This window comes from Amblyomma americanum, chromosome 1 (genome assembly GCF_052857255.1).
Source record: "Amblyomma americanum isolate KBUSLIRL-KWMA chromosome 1, ASM5285725v1, whole genome shotgun sequence".
In the NCBI taxonomy this organism is placed as follows: Eukaryota; Metazoa; Arthropoda; class Arachnida; order Ixodida; family Ixodidae; genus Amblyomma; species Amblyomma americanum.
In genome coordinates this window covers 115,968,841-115,996,420 of record NC_135497.1, presented here as the reverse complement: position 1 = coordinate 115,996,420, position 27,580 = coordinate 115,968,841, and the positions used below count along the sequence as shown (strand labels likewise).

At 49.8% G+C, this 27,580-nt stretch overlaps 1 protein-coding gene across 2 annotated transcripts in view; it reads right to left on the bottom strand.

The window, feature by feature from the left end:
- Window positions 1–9,749: 9,749 nt before the first annotated feature.
- The window catches only part of Cbp53E (Calbindin 53E), a 191,832-nt gene continuing 174,001 nt past the window's right edge, over window positions 9,750–27,580 (bottom strand). The window contains exons 5-12 of one of the 2 annotated variants that reach the window (XM_077646592.1): window positions 23,338–23,394; window positions 22,855–22,935; window positions 21,742–21,797; window positions 21,504–21,549; window positions 19,014–19,031; window positions 14,174–14,230; window positions 11,892–11,963; window positions 9,750–10,131 (exon numbers count right to left, since the gene is read on the bottom strand). In XM_077646592.1, coding sequence (XP_077502718.1) covers window positions 9,985–10,131; window positions 11,892–11,963; window positions 14,174–14,230; window positions 19,014–19,031; window positions 21,504–21,549; window positions 21,742–21,797; window positions 22,855–22,935; window positions 23,338–23,394 — 534 coding nt within the window. In that variant the 3' untranslated portion in view covers window positions 9,750–9,984. The remainder of the gene's footprint in view (window positions 10,132–11,891; window positions 11,964–14,173; window positions 14,231–19,013; window positions 19,032–21,503; window positions 21,550–21,741; window positions 21,798–22,854; window positions 22,936–23,337; window positions 23,395–27,580) is intronic. The other variant, XM_077646593.1, reaches the window with a different exon arrangement.

The window sequence follows — 27,580 nt, the reverse complement described above, 5'->3', positions numbered from 1 at the left end:
GTTTTTTACTATGTCCCAAAAAGTTTCCTTAAGTGTAACGGAGTAGATTCCAAGAGGAGGCAAGCGTAGCAGAACGTTAGGTGGGCGGATGAGATTAAAAGTTTGCGGGCATACGGTGGCCGCAGCTGGCAAAGGACACGGTTAATTGGAGAAACATGGGAGAGGCCTTTGCCGTGCAGTGGGTGTAGTCAGGTTGATGATGATGATGACGATGAAAAAGGTTCCCATCCCACCGCTTGTCATTCAGGACAGGAAGTGGCAGGCTTGAATGGCGACTTCGGTGGCTAGTCTAAGAATGACGGTGCCAAGGCGAATGGAGATGGCGCCTTGCACACGGGCGCCACTGTGCAGCCACTGCACCCATTCACCTGCCCGTCAGTTGCAGTCCTCTTGCACCCACAACGAAGGTGAGGCAAGCTTGTTGCCCACCATGTCCTGCTGGCAGCCTTCCTGTCGTAGCCTCCCTGTGACCCCGATGTCCCGCTGACCCGTAACTGTGGTGCACCTGATGTTATCGTGCCGCGCGGCTTCGTGTGCGAGCTTCTCCGGCTCTTCACGGAAGCCAGATGTACAAGGCGCAGCACGGGCACCAACAGCGGGGTTAGATCAGAAGACCTGGGAAACCAGCGGCAGTGTGGCCGATGGCCAGCCGCTGGTGCACAAGTTCTTTCTCGTCTTCTCTGATGTTAGGGAGGGCAGACGGTGCAAGGACAGGAGCCATGTCGCCAGAGTCGCCGTGGGACGGAAGACTCCAGCAGCATGCTGAGCTAGATCTTGGGGCAGGATGGCGAGTTCTTCTGCACCTTCGGTGGTGTGCAGGCCTGGTGCCGTAAGCACTGCTGGTGTGCGCACAACGTGGACTGCCGAGGGATAGATGACAGCAGCATTATCCTGGGCGAGGTCTTCCAGCAGGACTTTGAGTTGTTCCACGTCTTCGATGGTGTTCACGGCAGATGACACAAGCTCACCAGGTACCTCCAGAACGGGGTTTGTCGTAATTGGGGGCAGTCGACTGACAGAGTAGCCGAGAATCAAAAGGACGACGCGGTCACCCTCGCAGCGACGACGGTGCAGGCCATGTGCAGCGGGCACAGTTGCGCGTCGAGTGTGGATGACGATGACATGGTGCCCGGCGTCGACTCCTGTTTCGACCAGATGTCCATGCTGACCAGTGTGCTCGTCTATGTCGTCAGGAAAAGCCAATTCGGTTCGGTGGAGCGTGGCATCGGGCTGGTTCTGGGCAGAACCGCGGCGGCGCTCCAGAGTCTGGAGGAACGGTAGGACGCTCTTTGGAGTAGGGTACAGAAGAGGAACGGTGGTTACCTCTGCATGGTATCCCCGCGTCCCGTCGTAGGCGTCCATCCACTGACCATCCAGCGAGCGTCCACCGGACGCAAGCAAGTATCTCCAAGACGACCGCGGTTGTGGCCCCGCATTCTCATTAGGCTGGTGGGCCGTCGAAGAGCGCAGGGCAGCAGTCTCCAGAAGAGTAGGGACGCTCCGCATGCGGGAAAAACCCCGGGCTCCCGGGATGTGCCAGGCTACGATGAGGAGGTCTCCCTGGCTGTTCAAAGTGGCGGCGCAGCCCTTCCTGAAGGCCGCTGGCGCTGTCTGCTTCCGTTTGACTGCGCGGTGAGGCACCTCGTTGTCCTAGACTCGGAGACAGCCTAGGGCGACTTCGGTCACAGAAGGTAGCCGAGATCCAAGGCTTCGGGTCCTGCAGAGGCAGTTCTGAACGGGCGTGGCACGTTCGTTCAGTGGCTTGCGCCGAAAGTGGCTCGAGGACACGAGTCGCGTGGGGCGCGATAGTTAAAAGAGCTCGTCTTTCTTTTTGGCTTTGCGTGGGGTTCAGGGGTGAAGGCGCCTGCCGTTGGCTATGATATGGCGCGCTGGCATCGTGACGAATTGACACGGAATTTCTTCACCTCGTCCTGTGTAGTGCATGTAAAATGCTGCGTGGGATCGCGACGACGAATTGCCGAAGATGTGCTGCGCGCCGCGCTGTGCGTTCAGCTGCGGGGGCACGTACGAAAATGCGTCGTTGTCCGCCTCGCCGTGTGACTGCGGACGGCGCGGAGTGCTGTAATGGGTCACGCCTTGCAAGGCGGGAAACTGTGGTTGTTCCTTTCGGCTCTCCGAGCGTCCGCGTCTACCGAAACCCATTTTGACGTGGGTGATAACGTTCGTGACGTCCAGGCTGCCGTCTGTCGCAGCGCGAGAGCAGGCGAAACTCGCTGCTCCCGCTAAGAATAGACGCCGGACGCCCTCTGTCTCCGGATCGTATAATTTGAGGCTTCACGGTGTGCTTGTCGTAGTCGGGATTGATATTAGACCGCTGACGTGCCAGCAACGCCAAGAATGCCGTCTAGATCCGTTACTTGATCAAGACACAGCGGAAAGTGGTGCAGCTGATATAAACGATGGATAATACGCATCAGGGCATTAGCAGCTGCGCGCTTCGTCTCCTGCTCGCTTATTCCATTATTCAGTGACGCCACCGTTGCGCCAAATGCGGAAAACTGCGTCAATTAACCTGAGAAAAATCCGGAAAATTGCTCCAAACTACTCCAAACTCGCTGCTTTCGAACTGGGCGGCGCCGTTTCAAAAGGTTAAAGGGGCTGTGAAAAGGGCTGTCTATAAAGTTGCGATATGCCTGGATGTAAATGACGCCGCTCCACAGATATCCTCCTGCAAGAATTTTTCAATGCGCTTTGTAGAAGCTGAGTTATTTGTAGTTAAAATTTGAATTTCAGCGTCTTCGCGCCTTTCCCTCTTCTTGCATCACTTTACACACGCTGAAAGGTTGGCGCTCCTCCGCCGGCCCCATTGCCGACCTCCCCGCCGACGTGGGTGGTGGTGGGGGGAAGAGCTTCCTGACCCGCCGGATCGACGCAGCTGACTGGTCGCGGCCATGGTAGATGCGTGACGTCTGAAAAAAATTAATAGCCACCTCTTAACGGGCATACGCAGGAGCGTGAACCGGAGTAGGGAGCGAGCATAAAAAATTCACCGGAAAGGGCTCGTCAACTTTGGCGAGTGATTGTGGGTTCTCTGTTGCGTGTAGAAGTGTATTGTTTGGTTCAGGTGTTCATGACAATAAAATGCAGTGATTGAGCAAGTTTATGCTCTGAGTTGAGTTGAGTTGAGGTGTTGAATGCTACAGGTGGGGTTAGCCTTGCTTTATCTGCTGGCCATTGCTCCACCGTAACGTCCCTTCTATATTAATAATGCCCTCTCCTCAGAAGGTGTTCGAAAGTCCCTTTAAAATCCGTTGACGCCCACTTATAATGAACATGACTGACACGCGGCATTCTTTCCTTAATTACGTTCCGAAGTTTGCTGTAAATGTAAAAAAACGAACTTTGCAACGCTGACTTCCATAGTGAACTTTTTATGCCATATGCGTGCGCGAGCAGTCTTCGGTCCGGCGAAGTTTTGTCACGCGTTTTCGAGCCACTGCCCGTTTCTCTCTCGCTTAAAAAACAGGACCAGCACACGCGTCGATACGAAGACCGATCGACGTCCTCAGGTTTGCTTCAGAATCTATCTTTCATCGGCGTGATTCCGACTGGCCGGCCTATTAGGCCTATCATGAGTCAAACGATCGATGGCCCCGTTTAATTGTGACGCAGATATTGCCGCCAGGTGTCCCCGGGCGGCGCCTTGAGGACAAAGAAGCGAGACGCGTGTGCTCCTGCAGCTGGGACACTGCTTGACTGCAACTGCCGCCTGTGCCTAGCCCTTTTGGTTCTGCAACCTATTTGTGACATTTTGTGGTGGAGGTGCTGGGTATCGATCCCAGTACCTCTCGCTGGTGGTATATACCAATTCACCCGCGCCGATATGGCTATTTCCGCGTATACGGAACATCTTAGCAGAATACTGTCTATGCCGACTGGTGTTCCTGTAGATGCTACAGGAACACTATTTCTGACCAGCGTGCTTCGAAGGCCAGCAGAGGCGCGCGGAATTCCAGGCACCCTATAGCTATTGCTGTCTGCTGTACGAGCGCCAGCTTGTGGACAGAGCGCGCTTACGGTACGCTTGGTATACGGCGGCGGAGCACACACAGCGTTCCATGCTCAACTTTTTTCACCGAGTAAATGGCAGCTACTGTTGTAAAGTTCGCTTTTGAAAGTCTCGCAAACAGCGTGGCCGACGGCGAAAATTGCTGCGAGGCGCGATCCGCCCGCCCACTTCAGGCTAATAGCCATGAATTTGAGCAGGTTTGGCAAGCTTTTCCAGCTGGGGGGGGGGGGGGGGGGGGGGGGAGAAGTGTAGACAACGCATTAGTATCGATCCGCTCCGCATCCGTCGCGCGAGATTCACACCTAACTCGGGTAACTGGCAGTGAGCTCGAAGTTTCTCACGTAGAGTATCCCCCCCCCCCCCCCCCCTCCCCCGCTTTCTGTGGAATAAGTGAAACGCCCATCATTCTCGCGTTGTGCACGGAATATTTTTGACACTCGTGTACAGTACGCGTCAGCCTTGTGCAGAGCGCTCGAGCAGCGCTCACCTGGTGACAAAAACTGAAATTACAGAGCAGCCCCTGATTTCTGGGAAAAGTGCTCGTGTCTACTTTGTTTGCGGGCCTATTTGGCACTACTTAAGCGCAAGTGTTGTCTCTCGATACTAGCGGCTGCTACGAGATCTGGATTTGTTTGCACTGAAGTGCACCACCCGAGTGCTCTACACAAGGGTGACGCAGACGACGTTCACCATGAAGATCGCGGCCGCACGCGGTCTTCTGGCGCACGCGTCTTCGTTGCATCCGATCAGTGGGTCCGGGGAGTTTCGATCTGTCCGATTTTAGCTGCTTTGTCAATCTCGTTCGAGCTGGGCGAGAGTTCGTTGTGAATGGGCACAAGTGAATGGAGTGGCTGCGTTTTCACTTCGCCATTCATTTCAGCTGTGCAACATGGTGACCCCGGCGCTCTGCCATTTGCTTAAGGAATGGAGCTGTATGCTTCGTTCACGGTTAGTGCATGCTTTGTGCCTACTACAGGCAGAAATGACGATGCTTCATGACGATGGCTCAAAAGGATTAGGAGGTGACTGAGTCTGGCTAATTGCTTCTGAGTGAGGCAAGCACAAGTATGCAAGAAAGCGTGACTAAAGTGGCTGGCGCAAATGGAAAATCGGAAAGGTCTTTGCGGAGGAGATTCAATATACTTTTTTAAGCTTTGTAAGGAAAAGTGAAGAGCTAGTCGTCAGTACATTTGAGCTACTACGCTCGAGGTTTGGTTTGTTTTATGGGGGTTTAACGTCCCAAAGCGACTCAGGCTATGAGAGACGCCGTAGTAAAGGGCTCCGGAAATTTCGACCATCTGCATGGGGTTCTTTAACGTGCACTCTACGCTCGAGAGTATGTGCAGTGTATAGGTTGCTCAACTAAACATTGTATGACATATTTCGCAAAGGTGCCTCCTCTTCAATTATACAGCGTAAAACTTGGAATTGAAGACCTCTCAGGTGCGACTCTGTGCCAAATAATAGCAATCTTAATGTAGCACTTGTTTACATTACACTAAAACTTTTCTAGCGTTGTTTTCTAGCCTAAGAGATTTGGAAACTAAAAGCTGCATGCTTCAGAGTGCCTATAAACCAATGTTTCACTGCTCCAAAGTGCTCCAAGTCGGAAATTTTAGTGCTCCAAATTTCATTTTGCCAGTAGCATACTGCTCTATTAGGTTCGCGCTCTCACATGGGATGTATGTGCTTGATATCTTTGCTATTCATTGCTGCGAAAGTGTACAGGTGAGTACAAGCTGATATGTGGGCGCGGCGTGCCCCAGTATTGCACAAATCGATAATACAGCGGTGGCTCAGTGGTTAGAGCGCTCGGCTACTGAGCCGGAGTTCCCGGGTTTGAACTCGCGACCGCGGCGGCCGCGTTTCGATGGAGGCGAAAGGCAAAGGCGCCCGTGTGCTGTGCGATGTCAGTGCACGTTAAAGATCCCCATGTGGTCGAAATTATTCCGGAGACATCCACTACGGCACCTCTTTCTCTCTTTCTTCTTTTACTCCCACCTTCCACCCTTCCCTTACGGCGCGGTTCGTGTGTCCACCGAGATGTGAGACAATTACTACGCCATTTCCTATCCTCAAAAAAAAAAAAAATCAATGTTCAGCTCTTCTGCATAAACGCTATTTAGCCTCTGTCAAGTGTAGTGTAGTGTTAAATAATTACTGTGCGGCAACGCGAACACGGAAAAATAGCACAACTATAGCTGCCTGCAGTTTTTTTTTTTGATAATGTGCACGTGACCGGCTTGTAACTCGCTCTGTGGAGTGAATAAATGATTCACTGGCATTTGGTGCATGCGCTCTTGCTTGTTTTATAAATTGTCAGTATATTTCGAATATTTGTGCGCTTCGGGGATATTTAATTATTGGTTATTGTGTATAAACTCGATTGCCTCATACCTGCTGTCAGTGTTTGCCTTCGAACGGTCTGCATATACGGGGGTAGCCTTTGCTCATGTGATGGAGGGCTTCAAATTTCCGTGGTAAAATTTTACATTCCTTGCTGCGATTCTGCCATGTTCTCCCGAACTTATTCTTCCTTAGAAACACTAAAGATGAAAAACTTGCCAAGTAGTGACTGCGCGGCCCTTCAGAGCTGCATTGAGCTATGCAAAGCGTCTAAGCATTGCTTGAGAGCGCAGTCGTCTCCTGTAGTTTTCGGCACACAGCACAACGAAATATCAGTTCTGAAGAACTGGCCTACCTATATGCAAACGATAAAATCCCAAAAAGTTGTCATAAATAAATACAAGCGCCTTTTATAGCAGAAGCATGTGCCATTGCCGTGCAGTGCCGGCTACTTCGTTGCCTCCCGACTTGCCGCAGCGTACCTAGCGGTACCTTCTCTCCCTATATCAAACTTCCTAGGGAGCTTCATAACTGGCAAAAATGTAATGAAGGACTCTGATAATACGGAGAACGCTTGGGCGATCAAGCTCTTCTCATGCCTTACCTACAAAAAGCTATATATATATATATATATATATATATATATATATATATATATATATATATATATATATATATATATATATATATATATATATATATATATATATATATATATATATATATATATATATATATATATATATAATGCTTGCTTGAAATTGGTTTTGTATTTTCTTTGATAGCAGAGAGTAGTAGAGGGATAGTAGGTACGCCAGGGAGACCTTGCTGCGTAGCCCGGACCCTGATCACCAGCTCCTCGCCGTCCAACTGGATGAAGATCCCACCGGGATTCAAGAAATCCAGCCAGGCCAGCATCTGACGCGGCGACCCTGCCCACCCCAATCCCTCCTGGCCCTCATCTCTCGACTGAGAGCGAGAGCCGGAGGGTAGGATGAGGTCGTCTTGTTCTTTTGGAAAATAAAGTATTTCACTCACTCTGTATTTTCTTTTTATCCGCTCCTGCTTGGGACCACAGTTGGTAAAATAAGTAAGTTTCCAGCATGCCATACCGCGGCATGTATTGCACAGCATTTATAAATTTCTTGTCAGCTGCGGAACTCAGACTGCGTTCATCTCTTCTCAGAAGTACAGACACCCCAGTAAAGACATCGTCAACTGTCTCTTGAGAAGTAGCCGTACTTACTTTCCTCTTCCGTGGGCAGTCCGTCGACCGGCTGCGAACGCTCCCCGAGTATTTCTGGGCCGCTGTTCGGAGAGGAACAACCGCAAAAGTGCGCTCGCGAAAACAAGACAGATCATGGAAAAGGAGCTGTGACCAGCCTCATCCGTCACAGGCAGAATCAGCAGGCGGCATAAACGGGTATAGTCCATCTTTATTCTGGTCAGTTTGGTGTCTTTTGAAAAGGAGCATATAGCGTATACACCTGGTTAAACACATCTCAAGGTCAACAACGTTTGGTATTTAAACAGTATGGCGGCTACACTGTCGTGTAGCTCAAGCAGCAACTTCGTATACATCGAAAGATATACTGAACAGCGATACACTTCATGAGACAAGGAAACATCTTAAGGTAAGCACAGAAGACACTGAAATCGCAAGGAAAACCATCTTTAACCGTACGCGCATGCGGCTCTTGCCAACGAAACGGCACTGAGTACAGCTCAACTCACGCACACTACTTCACAAAGAAAACAACCTGGTGCAATTTTACCCTTCGCAGTGAAATGATATGATAGAATGCCACACATGTTTATGGCGTTCACCGAGCGATCTGACCTTTGCAGCGCCAAATGTATGTCGCGTTTGCCAGCTGAGGGCCTCCGCAAGAACGGCACATCGAACGGTGTGGTTGTCCGAGAGAGCTCTCTTTCATGCGGCCTGTGGCAGAATTTGGAATCACATCTCGGTCGTGGCCAAAAGTGGTGGCCGTCGCACTGACGTCGCCGGCGAAGGCTCCGTAGCGGCATGCCGTCAAGAAGCTCTACAACGTCGCTCAGTTTGGTGCGCTTATACCTATAGGTTCGTACGTTTTGGGCAACGATCTCAAAGCCTTTCGCCGTTTACAGTCCACCCGCGTTGTTATGCGTATGAATTGCGCATGTTATAAAGTGACAGGCATTCACAAGTCGTTACAAGGCCCAGTGAAGGTCGCATTACAGCTGCTGCGTTTGGGACAGCTCGAAAAGAAAAATACCGCATGCATTGTTCCGCTCTGATTTCCAAGTTTCTACTTCCTTCTGTCAGATCTCTTGTAGTCGTCACTGCGGTTTCAGTCAAATAAAACTCTGAGGCCATTACCTTGGGGCACCACTAATATTCATGCATATCGATTCGCTGGCAATTTCTAAAATATAATACTGCGATGCGTACCCACTGGTCAATGTCTTATACCGACAGGAAAAAGCGAGTCCAAGAAAAACGAGATAAAGACAAATTTTATAAGTAGTGCCCGACTGCGCAGTTGTCCGCGCCGTTAACTGAGTCAACTGGTCGTTGAGCATGACGCTCGACGACGCGAGCGGCTGGTGCGGCACTCGCGTGCTCAATTGAAACGCGTGCGTAGCTCCGGCGCTCAGCCTCAGCAAGCTAGGCCTAGCTCCGAGGGCGCACGTTGGCCGCTACTCCGATCCGCGCGATGTGGCGATCTGTTTTCAACTAGTCTGCTCGTCTTGGTTCATTGTTTCACTGTCCACGCATTTCTTCTTGATGAAAGGAAAAAAAAAGAAGAAAACGTTAACGCTACTCGTCCATCCATACGGCTCATAGAGGTCGCAGAAAGAAACTGCCGTCCCGTATACGCCTCCTTTCGGGTTATAGCGGCGAAACATCTAACACTCAAACCGATGCGCTTATAATCGTGAGAATGGGTGGATGCATTGGTTCGGAGATAAAAGACAATACCTACTGATTATAAGTAGCGACATGAAACTGGAGAACCGGGTTACTTGGCGTAATTATTTGAGGTGTTCTGGCAAGGGACGTGCATACGCTTTCGACTCGGTCGGTATTACGTCGGGATTATAACTTTTTTTTTTCCTTAAAGGGACCGGTCTAAACGCTACAGCGCTTTAACGGGGAGCGTGAGGAAGTGGAGGCTCGGGCTCTGCCAGCACGCGACGGGTGTCGTGCCTCACGGCCTTTGTCCCACCCCGCGGAGCACCGCTTCCAGGAGGAGGACTCGCCCTCTGCTGCGCCCTCTTCTTCTCTGGGTCTGAGCTCCTCTCTTCCCGCCTCGCGTGATCGCACGGCGCTCCCGCGAGGCGTACATACAACCCACGATTCTCATCGCCCACCTCCCCCTTTTATTCCTTTTTCTTTCGAGCCGCGAGTGGCGGCACCTGTGTCTCGTCTCCCCTGGCGCAGAGTACCTTGCGAACTCGTCTGCCGATGCGCCACGCGTTGAGGCAATAAGATGGAGAGGTTCGGGTCGAGTAGTGAAGATGAGAAGGAAAATAGCGGTTGAGAGAGAGAGAGAGACTATGGTAGAGTCGGTGGTAAAGTATTATAGATGCAAAGTGGAAACGGAGGGGCCGGCGTCCGTCGCCTATTTGCCGTCCTCGTCGGCCGAGTGCTTGGCCAGTGCCAGCAGCACCATGGTCAGCTCTTTCTTGCTGATCTTGCCGTCCTTGTTGAAGTCGCAGCCCCGCAGAATGGCCTCCTGGAACTCCTCCAGGTCTTGGGCGTCGTAGTCCTGCGCGCACCGAGACGCACGTCAGGGGGATACTTTCTCCTCGCTACGGTAGCTTTAGCATGCTTTTTTCTATGCAGGATGAAACTCGTAGTCGAGGGTTTGATGAAAGTTCGTCTGGTCAGGCATAATGGTGAACAAATTGAACATCACTGACCACGTCAGGGTTAAAATTCGAGACGTTCGGAACCACGAACTATAGCTGGAATTTTTTTCAGACGTAGTCACGCAAGCAAGCTTCCCCACAAAGCAGGAACACCTCAGCAAGATGACGTCACTCCTGCTCTTAGTAAGTAAAAGAATGGTAGAAAGGTAGAAAGTAAGCATAGCGTTACTCCCTTTTCCCCCCTTTTGAGCGTTAGCCCCGGTTTTCTTCACCCTTTCTTGGACTTCGCACTCCTTCACCTCAATGGTGGCGCTATTGTGGAGAAGCCTGCTTGCGGGATTTTGCGCCAACAGCGCTTTATTTTTTTTTGGCACTGCGGTGTTGCTAGGCCCGTACTGTTTCTGCGCTTCCTAATTGTGAGGCATGGGATGGAAATCATGCAAGATTCGAGCAGAGTCGTTATGTCTTGACTGCACTGCCTGGTTCATCAAACTGGCCCTATTGTATCACTGACAAGGTCATGTGTAAGCATAGCTCGGATCCTCATTCTCACACGGCCGTGCGCCAATTAGTGACGCCCAAACTATGTTCAGCTTACTTTTAGTTCCACCAGTGTCCAACCCGATAATGCAAGATGACGCTATAATGTACAGGGAAAGACACCGTTATCGCAAGCGACAGTTTGCGTGCGCATTCCTACTTTAGTAATGAGCGAACAAGTGGAAATTCGAATTTAAGCACGCCCATTTCGATATCTCTTATAGTTGTGCGATTTCTGCCCTTTTAGGGTTTGATTCGCGCATACAGGTTAATCTTGCTGCCAGAGACTGCAAAAAATTACTCCGACCAATCCTTTCATTTTCAAGTAATTTAATTTTTGCTTTGAAAGCGGCCTGCCTGCTTTGTGGTCATTTTCCTCACTACAGTGATCCCGTTGCTTTTTAAATCATTGCTGAAGCGGTCACTTGAATGAGGAGAGAAAAATTTCTCTAGAATGCTCAATGGCTGTAGACATCTCTTGCCAAGCGTGAGGTCTCGGGTTCGAACCCGGCCGCGGCGGCTGCATCGCGATGCAGGCAAATGCAAAAGCGCTCGGGCACTGAGATATCCGCGGATGTTAAGAATCCCAGATGGTCAAAATTCATCCGTGGCCCTTGATAACGGGCTGTCTCACAACAGTGTTTGACACTAAAAATGCATTAAGCATTAGTTCCCTACAGTGAAAGACTGTTTGACGGTGATATTAATTTATGTATTTGGACAAACTGGACAGGAGAAGCGCGAACAGGCAGAGGCAGACGAAAAGGCGCACGCACTGACATTCCAGCGTTGGCCACAGACACCACAGCATGTTGGACAACCGATTACGCAGCGACATGCGCCACAACATGAGCTTCGGCAGTAGTGCGTAAGGCGCGTTATTATTTATTCCTGCCTGCTCACGCTTTAAGACGTAAACGGCATTTGTACAAACCCGGAGAATTGTTTACTGCTGCACACAAACAAGCGGTCGCCAGGCCTTGCAAACAAGCATCAGTATACTCAAGAAATGGCCACCCTTTTATATTGTGCAGCTGCTTGGAAACCTCTACTGTGTTTGTTGGAAAGCTGTTCCAAGGGCCCATCGTTGCTGACCGTTATGGGTGAGAGGACGTACTTTTTTGACGAGTTCCAGGAGGTCCTTAAGGAACCCTTTGAGTTCTTCATTTTCGATTGTGCCGTTCTTGTCCTGCGTGAAGCGTAAAAATTTCTTTTCACACATGCACAACTTCGTGACGCACGGCTCCGGTCAGTGCTCAACTATACTTCATGGTTTAATTTCATAACTGACGTTACACACGCAATGGGCGTCGATTAGTCCTTTTCATATACTCGCACACGTCTCGAGTACACATCGCGGGGGTCGCAGTGGCGGTAGATTCCCTCACAGCTGTCCTAAGGTTCATATCGCATAGCCAACACTCTACTGATTGTGTCCGGTTGTCTTCTTTCCAGTTAAGTGGCGCTAAGCACAACAGCGCTTACAATACGAAAGAACAGGGTGCATGATTGTTACGCTTCACTAACCCATTGTTCTCGAGTAGGATCCTCGCCTCTGCACGGCAAATGCTGCGAGCACTCGTTACTATAACGGTTTTGGTTCTTCGGCTTGTTCTTAATAATCGCCACTGCATAATGATGGCATGCGGTCATAATCGTTACAGAGGCGGCAGGTCGCTCATGGGTTTTAGTTTATACTGGAACACGGTAGCGACATACAAGCTTAGCTAGTGCACCAGCAGGGTGATGCACAAAAGCATCCGATGTAGGAGCCCCGTGTGAAAAGCCTCGCACCAAATGCCTTGCTATTTCTGCCCCGTTTTCAAAAGTCCCGCGTCCATTGCACTGACGCGCAACACGCTGCACCAGTGTGCGGTCATTTCATTTTCAGTTTCCTGCACGTAAAAGAACGCTCCCGCTTTATATAGATAATGTCGCTAGACTAACCTCTCTGTCTAGTTAGATTTAGTATTCCCTCGTAGTGCCTCTATAAAAACTTTCAGACCAGCCGGCATGCCCTCAATGGTTGATCATCCGCCGAACGTCTTCGGAGGCTTTTTGTCTTTTATTTTTATTACCACTGCGTCTTTTGATGATTATGAAGAAATTTTATTCGAAAGAGTGCGTTTTGCAAAGGAAATGTTTTGCATGCGGCGCCGACGGGCAAAGTAGCCCCCAGTTTTTTTTTATTATTGTATTCTTCCATTACGTCTTCCTAAGATGTTAAATTGTTAAAAGATAGTGGAAAATGCTAGTGCACGGGCTGGAAAACTATCGGTACACGATACAGAAGATGGGAATAGCATGTGGGGGTTACGACATGGTGTTTTTAGTACGGAGCTTTTAGCACCGGGGGTTACGGCACGGGGAAAATGATACCAGGGCTTTTGCGACGGGTGCTTTGTGATCGGGGCAATCGTGCTACAACCTGCTAGCTGGGTGTGCGGCTCAGTCCTGAAATGTGTAGCTGCATATTTTTTTTCCCGTCTAAACAAGTCTCGCTTTCTTGGCCATCACTTTAAATTGTGAGGTAACTGTGGAATATTGTAAGATGTTGTTATAAACATATTGATGAGAATGGTCTAACCATCCGATGCGCAGAAAAACCTTTCTTTTTAAGTTTGTCCTGCGCTCGTACCCAGTATGGTTAAAACTGCCATAGAAAACCAAGTGGGTGCGTTTTTGACAATAACAGTGAACCACGAGCGTCTCGAGAGATCTGCGGATATATTGATTGTTGTGGTGCAATAATACGATATGCTCATGCCCAAAAATTCTGGACAAAAGCATTTTTGAACAGGAAAGAGTTTATGAACGCAATTTTTTTTCATATATTGTATACGATTCTATTATAACAATCAATATATATGCAGATTTACCGTCGACAGGCTTGCATCTTTTTGCTGTTAACGTTTTTGGTATCGTCAAAATCGTTTCCCATTGGTTTTCTATGCCAGTCTTAACTGCTCGACGCGAGTGATGGAAAAACTTTAAAAGAAAGATTTTGCTACCCATCGGAAGAATAGACCATTACCTTCAATATTTACATAACAGTACCTTACAAATTTCTAATGTTCAAAATGTTTACCCAAGAATGTTGGACATGTGAGTTAATAAAAACTTCCCGTTGAAACAGTGCACTTGTCCAGAATTTCTGGGTATGATGGAAATGTGAAAAGTTTCTAAATCTTCGCGGCTTCATGCACACCAACATATGACGAGTAATTGCAGTACATAGATGCCATTTGCTTTATAACTAATTCTACATTGTTCGCAAACAAGGGCTATTGAATAAAGTGCCGTATCCTTGTTTTATGACCAAGTTCGCAATATAAGCAGAGAACACGTCACGAAAAGAAATGTCAAGATCAATGTTGTCCGCATAATGGCATATCTTACCCGATCGTAGAGTGCGAAAACTCGCTCTATGTCCTCCCTTGTTAACTTACTTGCGCCCTGTGAAGAAAGAGAGATTTCCATACTTCAGAACGCTTACACATGCCAGCAGCGCTGTCCAGGTATTTTCTATAGAAACGCGTATTGTTCTGCCTGTTTGCAGACACATGTACTTTTTCGTAGAAAAAATTTGAACTTGTTTTAGTTACAAGACCTGGATTCAGCAGCTGCTGCGATTTTTAATTTCTACCGCGATTTTTTTTTTTTTTTTTGCTGCGACAGGGATGCTAGGACTTTACTCCAATAGTACACTCTAGAAGTCGACCCTGCTGTTTTCATCGTTTACAAGTGTGCACGAGTAACACACATCAAACCTGATTATATAGCTGTTCGTTGCTTTCTTCTATAATATTCTATGTGCAAAGTTAGCGAAAGCTTTGCAAAGCCAAATGTGGTTCGATGAACTGTGCACTCATGACGCCAAACAGAGAACACGCTCGGTTGTCTGCTCATGACGTCGTGCCGAAGGAACCGCAGCAAGTTTCGAAAATCAAATTGAAGCTTCTGCCGATTCATCCAGAAATGCAGGCAACAGACAGACAAAACTCTGTATGCGGAGCAAGCTAACGCTGCAACTATATATAGAGCTATGCGCGTCGCAAGCTTAGAAAACGTGCAGTGTGCGGTACGAGCGAGCCATGCGCACACAGCTCCCTCTGGCTTCTTTGCGCGTGCGTAGTTTCCAGTACTGGGTTTCACACCGGGAGTGGATTCTCACGACGCTACAACTACTTATTATTGTACTTTTTTTACCATGCTTATTACTTTGCAGTTACCTAGCGCATTGGCTAAAAGACTTCGCATTGCAAAGATGCGCGGAGATTCCAGCTTCGGCCTTGTTTGGCCGCCATGGTAGAGCGCGCCTGGCACGCCAAAGTAGTAGTGTGCGTGCGTCCCGCGAGGCGTCACTGGTGCACAGCCCTCCGAAGCGTGAGCGCGGCACATGCGAAGCAGTGCTGTCTAGCGGTGCAGTCGAAATAGCAACGACTACCATTCCGCTGTGCTTGGCGAAGCGGTGTGCTGGGTTACGCCACTCGTCTGGTTCGTCTGTCTGCGATGCTGGCCTTTTAAGCAATTAGCGGCGCCCTTGAATACTAAACGTGCCCTTGTTGACTGGCGTTCGGTAATGATCATAGGAAACCCGTTCCGAGGAGAAAATGAGACGAACCTAAACTACTCTCGGCGTACTCTCAATCTCATTTAAACTTCACGCACAACTCCAAAGTGGGCGCAAGCAGTGGACGGCTGCTTCAGCGCACTGACTGCCTGGCGCTGGAAGAACGCTCCCCCCACGGCTTGCAAGTCTCGGAGGCAAGTGCGGAGATGATGAGCGGACGAAGAAAAAAAAAATGGAGAGCGAAATTCTAATCTCCTTCGCGGCGCGCAAGGTTTCCGCGCAACTTGAAACCTCGTAACGACGCTACTCTCGAACGCGGCAGAAAGTAATCGGAATCCCCACGTGAAGTCCCTGTTTGCAGCCACGGCAACAGGCAGGCGGATCGCGAAGGGTGTACCTCCGCGTGCTGGCGCAGGTAAATGGACCGACGTTCCTCCGTCCAGGCCACAGCATTATGAGACGATGGTGCGCGCAGCGAATTCTGTTCCTCTCCTGACTGCAGTGCGACGCTGTTGTCGGTGCTCCGCTGTCTCGAATAAGTTCCATCCGGGAACGAACGCAGTTTCGAGCTGCGATCGGAGCTGATGGGCTCCGTCGTCTGTTGTCGCTGATTTGGCTGTGGCTTCAAGTTCAGCTCTCTTGCTTCCTCTTTTCTACCGCTTCATAAAGGAATTTCGCCGGGCATCTTATGGTTGCGAGTGTATTTGATGCCGTACATCACTGCAGTGATTTCTATGGGTAGCATGCTGATGGCCAGAAATAGTCGTTATATCCAGTCCCAGACTAAGAACAGCGACATTATGAGTGGCGTACATGACACATTGCGTTGGCTGAACCTGTAGGAACCGGTTTCGGTGCGGGTTACGTAGGTCTGAGCTATCATCGTTGTCTGCTGACGAAAAGGCTTTCTTATACGGGCTGCTGGGGTTTCTATGTCAGTGGGTTTCCATGTCTCGGAAGAAAGCGCTTGCTAGCGACGTAATCAGTGTCGTCTGGAATATTCCCCTAAGTAGGCATGTTTATTGGTTGGCTGCTCTTTTCGCCGTCCGCACAATTTGGCTGCAACTGATCCCGATCAAACTGCGCTCGGACAAGCATTTTGAGAAGTATGAATTAAAGAGCTATCTGCACACTAAATTGGTCAGCTTTTTGCGTGACTCGGCAAGTTCTGTTCGGTAGTCTTAGCAATTTTTCGCTTGCAGTTGTGCAATAATTACCAACCGACGTTCTTTCCTTTCTAAAGTAGCCAATGAAGCAAGGTCAGAATAGTAACATGGAACTGTGGATGAGCCTCTTCAAGAAGTGACGAAACATAGTTAAGCTTGCAGCTTCAAGACAGAACACACGTACAACACACAACGTGGTGCTTAAATAGTGTGCTTTCGGTGCAGAACATGCTTATCCCTGCCGCTCGGAAATCTCCGTTGACGAAAGTGCCTATAGATGGGAAGAAGTCAAGGTGAAGGGAACGGTAAGTTCGACGAACCGGTGAACGTCATCTAAATGCAACGTGCCGTACATGAATAGGTGTTCCGAACATCGATACACAATAAGTGCTCAGACTTCGTGGCCAGCTGGGGAATATTTGGATCATAGTGGAGTTATTTGCGTCTAAGTATATAGGCGCTATGTGCGACAAAAGCCCTGTTACTGTTTCTTAAGGACACGGGCCTTGTACCCATCCTGTGATAACCGTGTGTGTGTGTGTTTGTGTGCGCGAGTGTCTTGAGCGAATGTGTTTTGATCATCATTATCACCCTCGCCTGGAGTAGCCTGCCGTGTAGATCACCAGACTAACCTCTCCAGTGTTCATTAAAGGGAGCCTCCTCCTGCACCACCCTGAGTAGTCAGTTATGGAATGCGTCTGTTCTCTCATTACAGCGGACGCTGCATGCCTTCGCAAGTGCGTTGGTGCAGCGAGAAGTGCACAATGCAGGAAAAGTTGTTCAGCGTCACCTTTTGCTCTTTGTCGGCGCAGCGGTAGAGATAAAAATAGTATTAGGCTGGCCTACCAAATAGTGAACGTCGTTTTCCCTTGTCGTGTGGTTTACACAGCGTGTGGCGCCCTCTAGTTGTTAAAAACTTATTAGGGTGATGCGGTCATCAGGCAGCGGCTCGGTGCAGCCAGTGCTGTGTCACAGTGAAGCAATCCAACATGTAAAATGGTGGGCCCAATAACACAAGGTTGTCGCAACTCATGCTCGCATAACCTTACTCTTAAACAGTATTGCCGCACTTGCTTTGGCATTTACGGTGTAAAAAATACGCCCTGTTGGAAACGGTGTTTAACGTCTGTTAACAATAGTTGCATGAAAGGCGCCAGTATTCGGCGAATCTATAAAGCTCGGTAACGAAGTGCGGGCCACCCGGGCTGCCGCCATTTATATCGTTTGCTTTTGCCAGTTATGCCCGCCAAGGGTGCGAAGCAGGAGGCGCCTCATGGGAGCAGTTTGTCCGCACCAGACGAGCTCCTGCCGTTGCCGCATAAAGCCACGCGTCAGCGGCAATTCAGCGGGCACTACACTATGTACTGGTGGCGGCCACACTCCTCAAGCAAACTCCTCAAGTCCCTGCTTCGGCCGATGTGCCACTGATGTGCTATTAGAAGCTGACGCGCAATGAAAAATAGAGCAGGCGCGAACTCCGCCTTACGCACGGAGTTTGCGCCATGGCAAGCCCTGCACAGACCCGGGTCGCCGCCTATGCGCAGGCGCGTTCACTTAGAATGACGGGCGCGTTGGCCCTTTGTCTTCCAGGGACGCCTGGCTCACAAAGCGCCAGCTGGTGCCAGCATTTCAAGCGTTGAGCGCAGAGTGGGTAGAGGGCATCTTTCTACGCCTTTGAAAGAATATGTCTTTTTTTTTTTTTGAAGCCGCTCTGGGGCAACTGGGGCATCTGCATAGTAGCTGCTGGTTAATAAAGCAGGCTTTTAAAAAATTAACTTAGGGCTCAAAAAGTAGACAAGAATTTTAGGTTCAAAAGGTCGCACGTCTCCAATACGGGCACTAAATGCGAATAGCTTAAAAATATTACCATGTTTCCACGTACAGTGTGCATTTAAACAAAAAATCCTCATGGCGGGTATCTACGGCACTGACAATTAATTCCTCTTTCTATTTCTTTTTCTGACGCTGACAAATTACAGCATAATCCGTGCCTTCCGCGCTGTTTGCTCTGTACACGGCGTGGGATGCAACACTGCCAAGTTGCAGTGTGTAATTGCAGTCTCGGACCATTTTAGTCGGATGGCGTTTTGTTGGTGATGCCCTCGTGTTCGCAACATCGATCTGCTCGCTAAGCTTCAACGGATCAGCTAAGCAAGTTGATTACCCTTAAGCCGGGAGAAGCGGAAGCAGGCCGGGCTAATTAATACTCGCGAGTGGCACTGAAGGGGCCTCAATCCCGGTGACCTTTGGTTCGCATCGACTCGAGCGATCCTCGCGTAACGCGCTGTAGGCGGTATAGGCTGTACCAAAGCGGCCAGCCATGAACCTGGGTGCGCAGTGAAGCGAACTGGCGCAGGCGCGCTACTTCTACTACGCAGGCGGTGGTGGCGGTGGTGTCGCAGCAGCACGCACAGAGAGACATTCGGCAGTCCACTATTGGTGGGGCTACGGAGACCACACTGATCAGGCATGCCCACGGCACTCCCGTGGTGGTACGTACCGCTGTCGCATCAGTTAGCTGTGCAGGGGCAACAAATGTAAGGGCGGGTCACAAAGCGTGGAAGAGGAGAACGCCCTGCCGGGCGAGAAAGAAGAAGTAGGCTGCCAGAGAGCGCTCGGGGCCCGCGAGCGGCCCCGGGCTTAAGAGAACGCGAGGCCCCCGCGGGCCGTTGTCACTGTCAAGAAGGATGAGTGTGAGCAAACAATGCCTCGTGGAATGAGCGTGGATGAGCGCCTTGGTGAGCACGTGCAGCTGGCATTCTCACAAGGTTCCAAGCCCCCGTGGAAAAGATTAAAAAGATTACTACCGTTGATTTCCCTTTGCACGGCGACCCCCAAGTGGCAATTCAGCCCAGGTTCGAGCAGAGCTCCTCGAACAGGGCTAGACACCGAAACCAGCCACGCTGCACGCTGCGAGCGTGGGTTTTTCGCGAACTTGACACTGAGAGTTGGCAGACATGTGTTTGTCCGTACATTATAAGTACTTCAACATACGCGATCCATTCAGTGAGACTGTCTTGCTCAAAAAAAAAAAAATGTAACGAAGCAAAAGTGAACAGAGCTACAGACCTGCTGAAATCATCGCTGTGAACAAAACACGCTGGTGACTTCGGCTCACTGTCTTTATTGTATAGTTGACTGCAGACGATAAACTGCGCAGAAAATACATATGCATAGCCGGACGCCCATTGCTTGCGTTATGTACGAACAAATGGCCTATTCCATGCACCTCCTCTCCCTGTAGCAGGTAGCAAATTCGTGACCCTAAATAGCGAGGTAGTGACACCGCTACATGACGCCGCCGCCATGACTTATTTTGTTTCAATATTGACCTGGCATGCCAGAGAACATTTTAACGCGGCTGCCTCCGTCACTGCTGCTGCAAACTTAACCAGTGGTGTAAGTAAACTCTAATTCTCCGAGGCAGCAGCAAGTTTCAATTCATGAATTGCCAGTCAAGTGTTCTGTGCATGCTAGTTACTGGTGTAACAGTAATGCATCCTTGGCAATTTCCTGTGATGACAAATTGACATGGCAGAAAAATTAACCTTGTAATAGTTCAGAGCCGGCTGTTAGTTTATCCGATGCAGTTCCGTATATCTTTTGAACTGAAACCAGCATGCAAACATGCACATTATTTCGAATTAGTGCACGACACCTATCTTGATTGGTTTATTTAAAATTGAGCTATTGCACTCAAGGCTGCCTGTAGTGTGATAAAGTAGATACTGTAGCGAATTTTGCGCACGACGGTTGGGCGCGTGGTTTACGACAGGAACATGAAAGTTCTGTGTTTATATTACGCTAACGTAATTGCCACACGTCTGCCATTTGCGATATCACTGCCGCTCGAACCTACCGTTAGGCGTTAGTGTCCATCACCGGCGCACTGCACGAAATGCTGCGGTCAGCAGCAATCTGTGCAGTGCACCATGCTGTGGACGCTTGTGAAATGCTGGTTGCCGGGTGGCGTGAAGATGATACTTCAATACTGGTTCTGAAGGCGGACACGACAAGAAAGAAGTCTTCGTGATGGAAGTAGCACAAAGGACGAGAAAGAAGGACAACGTGACACGAGTCTTTTGCGCTACTTCCATCATGGATTCAATCCAATTAGCCCAGCTTTCCCCCTTCCTGAATAAACAAGTCTCACGCGGTTTGAGAAGCAACAACAGTAAAATGAAGCAAAAACAATGATTTGAGACATCATAGCTGCAGTAATTTACGTTGACCTCTGAACAACCGTAAAAACAGAAACTTTCCCACTGCTAAGAAGCGCCTACCAGACCTCATTGAGAGAATCATGTGTCCAAAGATCGCTGTTGGGACAACAAAAACAACCACGTAAAAGCAGGCCATTCGTGGCCCTTAATGGAAAACTAGTCAAACCTTGAACCAGATAACAGCACAATCTGTTTTGAGTTTCTTGGTTGTTTTTCAATACAGCAATATATTATTTGTTTTCGCTAATTTTGTAATCACCTAGTGCAAAATTTGTTCCTGTAATATTAAAAGTGCACTAAAGATAATCTACTCCAATACAACCACATACTTTCATTTTCCGGCGGAGACCTTCTTGCATGTTAAAATATCAATGTAAGCCAGGAGTCGCGTGATCAGATTTATTGATCTGATAATGTCGATGTCCTCTATAAAGCCAATCATTGATAACTTCATGAGTCACTGTTATCGATAGATAACTTTTCTTTCTCATTGCTCTTGTCCTGAGCAGTGAACATGCAACTGGCAAGCAATGTATCAATTGTAGATGCCAGAAAAGCTCCGGCGTGCTAATCTTCTCTCGCTGCAAAGCCACATACAGCGCAATCAACGTAGATTTGGCAGCAGTGTCGTTTTCCCAGCGTACAATTCCTGAGAGTGTTTGGCCAGTTCGCTAATGCAACAGGTGCGCACCTTCCCGACAACCGGTGTCATATATCACATTTTTTGACACACCTTAAGTGCAGGACCTTGCAAGGCGTGTTCTTACCTTAAAGGCCGAACGACAGAGAAAGTTCTCTTTGACTGGAAGAAGCCTAGGGGAAGATAAGAAGAAGATACATCTGATTATGAATACAACAAGCCCCGTAATTGTATGCTCACTTGAGCACCGTCGGCTCTCTCACGCTTTATTTTCTTTTCTGACGATAGAGATGTTGGGCATGCTTCGGCATGCCGTTTCCGTTTCACAAATATCCATTAGCGAATGCAGCAAACACACTACTTACTTGGCCATCTCACTGAGCTGTAGCTTGCCGTCTTTATTGCTGTCAAATATTTGTAGCTGCAAGGTGAGGAAAAGAAAAGGATGGAGGGTGGTAAGCAGTGGCTCTCGCCTGTGGCTGACTTCAAAGAACGGCCGCTGCGCGGAGCGAGCCCCGGGGAGGGCCGTGACTGGCCGGCCATCAATCGCGCGCTCGTCCCCCCTTTCGAGAGAGGGGGGGCCCCGAGAGGTGGGTCAGCAGCGACAGGTCCCCCTCTCCGCGGCTATCAAATCCTTTCCGAGAAGCGGCCCCGCTGAATGGGGAGCGTGCTTTTTACGCCCGTGGTAGCTCACCCATTCAGCGGCCGGCATTCCAAAACTTCCGCCGAGCGTTCCTTCCTCGCTCCCGGGTTTCAGCGGCGCTCTGTTTGTTTTTGTTGCGGTGCCGGCGCTTATCCTTCGGCCATTGTCGGTGCCATCCGCCGCAGATAACAATCGGCTCGCGCGGTGGTCCGTCCCCGCTCGCCGGAGGTAATTTGGGCGGCATTCCTGGTGCTTTTTGCTTCTCAAATTCCGGCAAGGTCGCGATACGCGCTTGCCGATCATGTATCGGAGGCATTACAGGGGATCCTCGTTCATCTGACAGGAATGTCGGCGCGCTCTCGGCAGCGCCCCCCAACCTCCCTGACGGATGGAAGGCCTCATTGTTCGCGGCCTGGCGCGTAGTACGTGCGCGGCAGACAAAGCGCGGCGACAACTGAGAGCGGAATCGGGCCGCCCACTCGCCACCCCTAACAGGATTTGAAGCGCCGCCGCCGCTGCCCGCATGCGCTGCACGTCCCCATCTTATCGGTGCCCCCCCTCTCCTGCCTAATGGCTCCGGCCGAAGACGCGGTGCGAGCCGCCCGGTTTTCGCAAAACAAGGAGCCTCCCGGAGGAGCCTCTGATTAGAGACGCGGGCCTGGCGTAGAGCAGACTGAAAGCGACGCGTCCAGAGCGCATTGTCCGAGTGATTTATGGTGTCCTCCCTCTGACATGGCTGCCCGTACACGCTGCCCCCCCAACCCGAGTGCCGTCTGGCCCCGGTTTCGATAACCTCGAGACAAGCGCGGCGAAACTGTGCTGCGCGCATGCTCACCAGAGTGTCTGTGTATTCGATCAACTTGTCTTCTTCGATGCTGTCTTTTTTGGCCTCTCGGAGCAAGTCCTTTAGGAAGTTCTGAAAAAAAAGAAAAAAAAAAGAATGTTATCGCGCATGGAGTGCGATGCGTAACACGAGTAGTTGCATTTTGTCTTGCCTGACACCAAATTCACCCGCCGTTGGTGAATAATCACGTTGGCTTTGCTCTCCTTTTCTTTTTTCATCCTGCGATGAGCTATCACGTGTAACGCCAGTAACAGCAAACGAATATTCATGCCAGCGCTTTTTTTTTTCGACTTTGCCATCCAGCATTTTCGCTCGAAATCCTGGTATTTCTCTGGACACAAACAGGTATATTCGACACTTTGCGCCATGCGTTAATGCTTGCTGCAATAACTCAAGGAAAAAGCAAATGTAAAGAAAAACGATCTCATTAACAAATACATCAGCGAATGAAAGAGAATAGCATCAGCCTCTCACTTTCAACTCGTCTGCTTCAATGTAGCCACTGCCGTCGGTGTCGTATTCACGCCAAATCTGGAAAGACAGAGAAGAAAAGCAAGAAAGGCATTACGCCTGGAGAACAACATATAATACCAGCCTGTCTTTTGCAGGAAGTGCGGTTAGAAACTGCACTTAACTTTACATCGATTAATTACCTTACATCGCCTAATGCCGGATGTAAGGTTAATGAACGACTCGACTGGTGTCGAGCGAGCAGCTGTCTTGAGCTTGTCTGACATGCTGTAGCCTCAAAAACAGACCGTGGAAGACGCGGTGGAGCGCTTTTTCCTTACACCCTTCACACTATGCGCAGTTAGCGTTCTTCGCCTCTCTTGGTGCTATAGGTGTCCACCGCGGAAGTTCCTTGCACGGCGGCTTCGAATTTTTTATTAGCTATTTGGAGCGCTTCTTGATCCAGTAAGAACGAAAGGAACAACTGCGCACTGTCAGTACGCAGCGCCGTTCCTTACCTTAGCTTCCAGGAGAGTGTGACGCTCTAGAACGGGGACTAAAAATGAGCAGCCCCCTGCAAGGCCGCATTCAGCCGAAGTTGCTTCGGGGCTCTCCGGTAAACCGCGCGAGTTTCAGACTTTTCATGTTGCTGCGTCCGTCAGACGCTGCCATTATGCTTGGCGCCAGACAGCTGTGTTGCTCCTAAAGTTCAAAACAGTGCGCTTGTGTACAAAGCGGAAACGTCTAGACCTTTAGTCAGCGATATTTTTTTCTCTTTTCTAAGTTTAGCGAAACCTGCGAAGTAAACCGCCCCGGTGCCGAACGCATGCACTTTCGTCACGAAGTTTCCCGCATCAGCGAGTTAAGGGCGCGCGCGCTTTGTGTGCATCGTTCTGGATCAAAACTTCCCTCCCCGTACCCGGGCCTGGGCTCGCGAAAACAAAACTGAGCGCAGCGAAAAAAAAACGAACAAACCAAACGCACGGGGCGACATTCGACGGCCGAATGTTGCTGACTCGGCTCGATTCCAGTTATGACGCAGCATGACAAACATTAGAGCGCCGCGGAGCTCTAAAACGCTCCACTCCTCCGAGCACAGCTCACTCCTTTTGTGTCGTGCGCTTTTCTTCTTTTTCTTCTTTTATTTCATTCGCTCAGCACCACCGAGGAGAAGAGAAACAGAGAGAGAATCGTATAACGAGTTTTTCATTTGATGCGTCTATCGACTGCATGCTCGTATAATCTCGACGAAACGGGAGCGGCGGACGCTACCAGTTCGAACGGGGATGGAGGCTGTCTGCTGGTTTTTGTGCTGTATATTTGGTTCGTGGAGACTATATATAGGTGAGACGGGATGTCGAACAGCCCTTTTTCTTGCCCCCGAGATGGAAGATTTCGTTTTTCTACTCCCCCCCCCCCCCCCCCCCCCTTCCAAGTTCGCTCGAAGCGCGCTCCTCGGCGCAACAAAAGGAAGCGGTACGCGCGCTGCGCGCTTGCTGCCAATTCGCAGTGAAATAAATTAGGGCGCCTCCGAGGACGCAGTAGGTAGCAGCGCGGCGGTGGTGAGGAAGGGAGAAATGGGACTCCGCCGAGCGCGGAGTGGCCCGCCCAAAACTCGCGTCCCGAGAGAGCTCCGCCGCGCGAATCATTTCCGCTTCTGCCGACTTGTGCCAACACCTTTGAAGCGGCGGTGGTGTGTGCCGTTGACATCTGCCGTTCTTCTTGCATTTGAGAACGAGCGCCCTCTTCTCGTCTCGATAAATGTGCGCTCTTGGTGCGGCCTGTCTGCGGAAAGCGGTGGCGACGTATCTGAGCGGCGAGTGCCACTCGTGAACGACGCCATCTTAGCGAGTTTCCCCGCGAGAAACAGGTGCGCGAGAGCGCGACTCGAGCAGTGTTGGAAGAGCGCTTGACGGCGGCCTTGGAAACTTTTAGGAAGAAATAATTTCTGCGGCGACGGTGGCATGCTTGAAGCTGTGCGACAACCTTGGGCTTGAGATGGAATAGAAATGCAGATTTTTTGCTTATATTGCCTTGCCTTACCTCACCTTACCTTACCTAAGTATACGAACAAGAGTATAGTTTCTGCAACGAGTTAATCCGGCACACGGTATTTCTCCTTTTCGAAACAAGTCTACCCTTAACACACCTGCAGCGATTGCGTGACAGTTCAAACAGCAAGCATGGGAGTAAGGGAAAACGCGAAAACAAAAATTCACTCTTGGCACGAATTTCGCAACATGACACTGAAAAAAAAAAAATCGATCATCGCACGTGATGGCAAAATAAAGGGTAACTTCTTCTATTCTTGAAAAAAAAAAAAGAAGATAATGTTTGCGCTTAATATATAAATCGCGAAAGTCAGCGATAGCTAGAGTAAACGTTGTCCATTTTTTAAAAAATCTCTGCTTCTTTCACCCCTTCCTTAATTCCTTCCTTCACGGTATACAGACCCGCCGCTCACTGGCTTCGACTTAGCGCCTTGAGCTACGAGTGACGCCTTACCGTTGCAAACTTGGAAAGGTAGTATAAACAGGTATCGCTGCTAAACAAGTTACGGGTGTAGTTATGTTCAACGAACATCTAACGCTCTGAACCCATATATACGCGTCCTATCTGTTCACTTTAGTTTTTATCGGGTTTAACGTCCCAAAGCGACTCAGGCTATGATGGACGCCGTATAGTGAAGGGCTCCGAAAATTTCGACCACCTGGGGTTCTTTAACGTGCACTGACATGGGCCTCTAGAATTGCGCCTCCATCGAAATTCGACTGCCGCGGCCGGGATCGAACCCGCGTCTTTCGGGTCAGCAGCCGAGCGCCATAACCACCGCGGCGACGTGATTTTATTAAAATGACCTTTATCAAGTTAGCACACATTTGAACGAACAGAAACTGAGGCGCTTTTTGGGGAGGAGCGATTTTCCGTGCAGGCGCAATACACGCCCTGGCCGGAGAGGGCTGCAGGCCGGTCGGGAGACTCACGCCCACCCACGCCGCACAGATGTGCGGCGAAACTACTGCCCGGGTGCGCACAGTACTCTTCCTTCGATCGTTGTATTGGCGGCATTCTGAGGTCACACATTCATCGCTGCCTAGCAACCTGGAAGGGCACATATTTCAACTCGACAAGATTTTTCACGCGGTTAGGGCGCTCGACTACTGATCCGGAGTTCCCGGGTTCGAACCTGACCGCGGCGGCTGCGTTTTTATGGAGGCAGAACGCTAAGGCGCCCGTGTGCTGTGCGATGTCAGTGCACGTTAAAGATCCCCAGGTGGTCGAAATTATTCCGGAGCCCTCCACTACGGCACCTTCTTCTTCCTTTCCTCTTTCACTCCCTCCCTTATCCCTTCCCTTACGGCGCGGTCCAGGTGTCCAACGATATATGAGACAGATACTGCACCATTTCCTTTCCGCAAAAAACAAATTATTATTATTATCACGCAAAGTGATGGGAACGGTGAATGACTCTCGTCCCGACGGGCAGTGAGCCGGCAATGTCAGGATTCGCCGCATGACGTTCTTCCAAAAGAGGAAAAGAAGCCGCACTGCAATCCCTTGCATGAGTAATTTTTCTCGCCCCTGAAAAAAAAAAAAAAATCGACCTACTCCGCAATGTGGCCCCTGCATTTTCTGCTCCCAATTAGCCTGCCCGACAGCAGGAAAACGCGTGCACCTGCAGGAACCACAGAACGCACCTGGTGGCGCGCGCCGACGCAGTTAGTTATTCAATAACCCTCAATTCACCTGCAGTTTGGTCTATATCGGCCAAAGGGGTCACTGCGTCCGCGATAGCATGCGTGAACACCGGTACCATGCAGAGAGAGTGATCGACACCGTGGCGTTCGCTGCAGGGACTACGAAATAAAGAAACCACTTACTTCATTAGAGAGACAGTCGAAGCGTATGTGCACAAGACAGAAATGTCAGCGGCAACATTTCTGACATGTGCACTGAGCTCTCTATGTTGTGTTTTGTGTGTTGCGTTTTCTTAAGCTTTATGACATCAGGTCAGACGATTTCTTGTAATATGTGAAAAAGAGTAGCCGACGTCGCAGTCAGGCATCAATCTTTGCTGTCAGGTCAAAATAAATAAAATAAACAATGAAACCATTTAAAGTTATTTCGGCCGAAGACTGTGTCAGCCTTCCGACTACCATAACCACGAGAAGGGAAATGTCGCTTCTTTCCCCAAACCTGGCAGTTCGGCCGAGTTAGGCTTTCAAGCTTTTCATCGGATTCCCGCATTTCGACTGGCGTAAGTGTT